The sequence below is a fragment of the Trichosurus vulpecula genome, chromosome 2, assembly GCF_011100635.1.
Source record: "Trichosurus vulpecula isolate mTriVul1 chromosome 2, mTriVul1.pri, whole genome shotgun sequence".
Lineage (NCBI taxonomy): Eukaryota > Metazoa > Chordata > Mammalia > Diprotodontia > Phalangeridae > Trichosurus > Trichosurus vulpecula.
Genome location: NC_050574.1, coordinates 86,408,689 through 86,414,944, shown reverse-complemented (window position 1 = coordinate 86,414,944; position 6,256 = coordinate 86,408,689). Strand labels below are relative to the sequence as shown.

The following is a 6,256-nucleotide window of genomic DNA, read 5'->3' as shown; positions in this document are numbered from 1 at the left end:
GATGGCTGAATAGAGAATGGACTGCAGTTGGGAGAGACTTGAAGCAGGGATACCAATCAGAAGGCTAGTGCGATACTACAAGAGTGAGAAAAAGAGGGCCTGCACCAGGGTTCTTGCAGTACCAGAGAGAAGGAGGCATATAATACATAGGATAATGGTTAGGTGTCATAACACCGTGTTGTATCAGCCTGAGAAAGTTGGCTAAACTGGGTTCACTTAGCCTATTAGAAGACTTCCTGTCTATCTTGATGATCCACATGTTGGAGGCTGTGATTTCTGGGATCCTGAAGTAACAACAGAGGGATATGATAGAGTCCAGATGGAGGTAAAAATGGAGATACCAGAACAATGTAAACAGAATGATGACTGCACATTGTGAGTTCTTTTTTCCTACTTCTTTCCTTTGCTTTCTTCCTCTGAAATGATAAAGCCTATTTCAGAGATAAAATGAGCCTTGAATGAAAGTGGGATATAAGAGTGATCAGAAGCCATCTACATAGTGAGGATCACCTTGTCTTGGCCCAGAGTCTAATGGGGACTTTAACTACCTTGAATACTATTCTCATACAGATGAAGAAATAGGAGGAGCTTTTTTAATCCCATATATCCAGAAACAGACAAGTAAATATACCTCTGTCTTTTTTATTTAGATAAACCCTGGGTATATATTCTCTTTGAAGATCCTTGAGGATAGAAGAATTGATGTAGGGAGTACAGATACTTTTTTTCTTTTGAATTTCATTTCAATTTATTAAAAACTTTAAGTATATGATATATAACAAGGTAGAAGTGAGTGTATCATTAGGCCAGTTAATTAATATATTATATTATGCATTTATATTATTTCTATTTCCAAAACCAAACTCTATCATTATTTTCAAGGGGGAAATACTAGAATCTTTCCCAGTAAATACATAAAGAAAATAAAAATTCCCCTTTTTCTGGCTTTTTGGAATAATTCCAGAAATACTTGGATAGCAAAAAGGGAAGGGAAAAATAAATTAAAATATTAAGCAATGGCAAAGAGGAGATATAAATATCCCTTCTTGTTGACACCATGATGGTTTACTTTGAAAACAAGAGGAAGGGAAAGAACCTAATTGAGACAATCAACAACTCTTTGAAAAAAATTGAGCTATTTGAAAAAAAAAGTCATGGTAACATTTTGTGTTTTATTTCACTCATTTTTCAGGCATCTGACTCTTTGTGACCCCATTTGGGGTTCTCTTGGCAAAGATAATGGATTACTTTGCCATTTCCTTCCCCAACTCACTTTTCAGATGAGGAACTGAGGCAAAAAAAGGTTAAGTGACTTAGTTAAGGTCACATATCAGAGACCAGATTTGAACTCTGGTCTTCCTGAATTCAGGGCCAGCATTCTGTGCCACCTAGTTGCAAACAAGATATCTGTGTCTGTATCTATATACTTACGAATTTGAGATAATCTCAGAGGAAAGGCACTAGCATTAAGGTGAACCAAAAAAGGCTTCTTTCAGAAGGTGGGATTTTCAGCTGATATTTCAAGGAAACCAGGGAAGTCAAGAGTATGAGAGACAGCTAATGAAAAAGCACAGTCAGTGCAGAAGTCAGAAGATGGTATGTGTTGTATGAGAAATAGTAAGGAGGTCAGTGTCACTTGATCACAGAGCACCTGGAGAGTAATAAAATGTAAGACAACTGGAATGGTAGGAAGGGCTTTGAATGCCACACCGAGCTTTTTATAATTGATCCTGGTGTTAATGGGAAACCACTGAATATTATTAAATGGGGATGGGGCATAGATAGTGCTCCATGGTTAGACTTGTGTTTTAGGAAGATCACTTTGATAGATGAGTGGAATAGACTGAAGTGGTAGGTCCCTGTGGAAGAAAGATCAAACAGAAAACTATTGCAAGAGTCCAGGCATGACACGAAGTGATGAAATCCTGCACCAGAGATGTGGCAGTGTCAGATGACAGAAAACAACAGAGAGGTTGTAAAAATACACTTGGCACGTCTTGACAATAGAATAACTATGGGGAGGATGAGGAAGAGTGAGAAAATGAAGATGACATCTGGGTTTTAACCTTGAGTAGTTAGAGGATAACAGTGCCTTCTATAGAAATAGAGAAGGGAGGGTTTTATAGAAAAGAAAATGAACTAAGTTTTGGACATGTTGAGTTTAAAAATTCCATGGGACATTTAGTTTAAGATATTCAACAAGTGGTTGGATATGTAAGACTATAGGTTAAGAGAGAGTTTAAGGCTGGCCACATAGATTGAGAATCATCTGCTTAGAGATAATAATTAAATCCATAGGTGCTGATTATATCACCAAACATAATAGTATAAAAAGAGCAGATGAGAAGACATCTAGAGTTATCAGGATAAAGATCCAGCAAAGGAGACTAAGGAGGAGAGGTCAGAGATGTAAGAGAACAGTGGAAAGCAGCATCAACAAAACTTAGAGAGAAGAGAGGATCAAGAAGAAGAGAATAATCAAGACTTCCTCAGTTGCTTTCATTTGTTGTCCTCACTCATCCTCCTCTACTCATCTCTCCATACAATAGCAATGTCCTTTGTGTCAAATAAGAATTTGCTCATCACTCCTCAGGGGATGCCATTTATTCTTCTTAGCATAGAGTGACCCAGGGCCCTCTATATTACTGGCATTTATTTAGTATCTAAATAGTCTTTTATGAAGTGGTCTTTTGCTTTTCATTTCAATTTAGGTGGAAAACCTACTGCTAACATCCCTCCTCCCCTAAGAAAATGGTCACATCGCCATCCCTTTTTCTTCAGTAGAGCATAGTACTTCGTTATTACTACTATGCTTCCACTCATATTTTTCTCCTGGGATCATCATGAAAGTGAATTCTATGTCAAATCTCCCTGTGAGAGTACTGAGGTCCTTTCTTATTATTAATGGACACTATTGTGTCACTCTTGAAAGCAGAACTCCCCCCTTTAGTTAAATGACCATGAAAGGATTGTTAAAGAACATTCCCTTGTAGGAAGAGATACTTAAAGAATAAAGTATTTGAGAAAGGCTGAGGAAGTAAATGGAGATGGAAATCTTATCCAGAACAGAATGATCATTCATAAGCTGAAACTCTGTGTATCATTTTGGCTCCGCAAATGGCATGTGAATTAGAAGAATTCCTTAAACTGGAAGTATTAACAGTAGGGTGTTTAAAACCAAAGAAGCTCTATCAATTTCTCACAGTAGGAGCTAGAATAGATAGTGTTAGTGACCTTTAAATAGCGACACAGATATTAATGAGATCAATACCTTTCAACCCAGGCTCTCTCACTTTCAACCCAATACTCTCCCACTCCTCTATCTTAGTTATCCCCACACATTGGAGAATAGTCAGAGGCTCTCTCAATCCTTTGAGGAGTCTCAAGGCACTATCATTGTTATTTACTATTCATGACACCATGAAAATAAAATTAATAGCACATAAATACTTAATGCTTTATACTTTCCAAAGTACTTTTTCTCTCTACCCTGAGAGAAAGACTGGGTGACTATTGCTGTCTATCTATGTAGCCATCTGTCTATCAACACACACACAAACACACACACACACACACACACACACACAAAACTCTGGTATTAGAAGTAATATAATTTGCTCAAAGTCATGTGGTTGTTAAGAGAAAGAATTAAAATCCTATTTTGTTTGTTTGTTTGGCAAGTTTGTTTGGAAGTTTCTAGAAATTAAAGAAAAAGTCATTTGAATAAAAATGGTGTGAAGAACTGATATTTCATAATTCTTCTTTTTGAAAGAGACTGAAAAGTTCTTGGAATATCACCCAAGTTTAATACACTGAAAGCTCACTCCTCACTTGGTCTTCTTTGTAAGGGTGACTCCCTCCACGACCCCATCACCTCTTTATCAATAAGCTGCAATCAAGCAAGGAAAAGGGAACATGAGTACTGATAGAAGCTCAGTGTCTAATGAGAAACTCCCAAATATTTATTCATATTAAACATATCATCCTACTTCCCATGGGAAGCTTAGTGCTTGTAATACAGAGGTGTCAAACTTGGTTGTATAGTACCCAGATTAACGTGTAATTGGGAAAAGTTGAAAAGCTTAACAAAAATAAATAAAAGCACAATAAAAGAGATAATGTTAATTTATGGTTTTCTAAGTCAATATGTGGGCTGCAGGGATCTATTTTTATTTGCTTGATATTATTGACATCATGTATAGAGAGCTGGTCTTGAAGCTGGGAAGATTTGTATTCAATTATAGTCTCTATGGGACTAGTGTCTATGGGACCAGGGAAATCACTTGGCCTAACAATGTTCTATGCAACTCTTTAAGAATGGAAGTTTCATGGAAGATGTTGACCTTTGTTGGAAGAGTGAATTTCTTTACAATGAAATTCCTCATACCAAAAGGGTCACAGGCCAAGTTACCTATCCCTATCCTTTTTCAAATAAGAAAACACACACACACACTCACACATACACACACACACATACACACACACACAGTCATTTCAGCTGTTTCCAACTTTATGGGGTTTTCTTTGCAAAGATGCTGAAGTGGTTTGCCGTTTCCTTCTCCAGTTCATTTTACCCATGAGGGAACTGGGGCAAACAGGGTTAAGAGACTTGTCCAGGGTAACAAAGCTAGTAAGTATCTGAGGCCATATTTGCACTCAGGAAGATGAATCTCCTGATTCCAGGACTTGCAATCTAGTCACTATGCCACCTAGCTGCCCAATACAGGCACATATACATATACATATACACATACATACACATATACATACATACATACACACACGTATATACACTCACATACATTCTTTAATGACTATACATCTATATAAATATTCCTTAACAAATTTCTCTCTTCCTTAACTCATTATTTAACTTACATTTGTGTGTGTATTTCCCAATAAAAGCAAATATTTTACTAACACCTTTGACATGAAAATATCCCAAAAAGAAATTAAAGCAAATGACTATTTATATGAATATCATTTCAGATTCAGAAGTATATCTTGCCATCATGTCAAATTTGAATATCTCTGAAGGCATAGTCTCTACTTTCCTTCTCATTGGAATCCCAGGACTGGAGCATATGCATATCTGGATATCTATCCCTATATGTCTCATGTACATCACTGCTGCCCTTGGAAACTGCACTATTCTTTTCATCATCAAGACAGAACCTTCACTTCATGAGCCCATGTACTATTTCCTATCAATGCTGGCCATTTCTGACATGGGCCTGTCCTTCTCTTCTTTACCTACTATGCTAAGGATCTTTTTGTTCAATTCCCCTGGAATCTCCCCCAATGCCTGTTTTACTCAGGAGTTCTTTATTCATGGCTTCACTGATATGGAATCCTCCGTGCTGCTGATCATGTCTTTTGATCATTTTCTAGCAATCCGCAATCCCCTAAGATACAGCTCCATCCTTACTAGTGCTAGAGTTACACAATTAGGACTAGTGCTTGCTATTAAGAGTATCCTCTTAGTACTTCCCCTCCCTTTCATTCTAAAGAGGCTGATATACTGTAAGAAGAGACTTCTCTCTCATTCCTACTGTCTGCACCAGGATGTCATGAAACTGGCATGCTCTGACAACAGGATCAACTTTATCTATGGCTTTTTTGTTGCCCTCTGCATGATGTCTGACTTGGTGTTTATTGTGATTTCATACATATTGATCTTAAAAACAGTAATGGGCATTGCATCCCATGGAGAGCGTCTCAAGGCCCTGAACACCTGCATTTCCCACATATGTGCTGTACTAATCTTCTATGTCCCCATCATCGTCCTGGCTGCTATGCATCGTTTTGCCAAGCATAAGTCTCCCTTGACAATGATCATCATTGCGGATGTCTTTCTGATGGTTCCTCCTTTAATGAACCCTATTGTGTACTGTGTGAAGACACGGCAAATCCGTGAGAAGATTCTGGGAAGACTTGGATTGAAATGAGAAAAATAAATGTTAAACCCGGGGAATGTTTGATTAAAGGATAAAGACAATGTTTGTCTACATAGGTGAGTGCAAATAAGGTGACTATCATCATTACCATCACCACCACCACAACCATTATGTCTTTTAATCCTCAACTGTATAAGATAATAATAGTAGTTGGCATTTATATATAATTTTGAGATTTACAAAGTACTTTATATACATTATCTCAATTGTTGCATCATAATAACCCTGTGATGTAGGGGAGATCATGATACCCATTTAACAGATGAGGAAACTGAGATTGAGAGGTTGTGACCTGTCCA

General features: G+C 37.4%; 1 protein-coding gene across 1 annotated transcript; it reads left to right on the top strand.

The window, feature by feature from the left end:
- Nucleotides 1-5,012: 5,012 nt before the first annotated feature.
- On the top strand, nt 5,013-5,948 carry LOC118839417 (olfactory receptor 51A7-like). Its single transcript, XM_036746879.1, has one exon. The coding sequence runs from the start codon at nt 5,013-5,015 to the stop codon at nt 5,946-5,948; it is 936 nt and encodes a 311-aa protein (XP_036602774.1).
- Nucleotides 5,949-6,256: the final 308 nt, after the last annotated feature.

What these genes read in the sequence shown, in the direction of transcription:
- LOC118839417 (XM_036746879.1), top strand. Translation starts at nt 5,013, where the DNA reads ATGTCAAATTTGAATATCTCTGAAGGCATAGTCTCTACTTTCCTTCTC.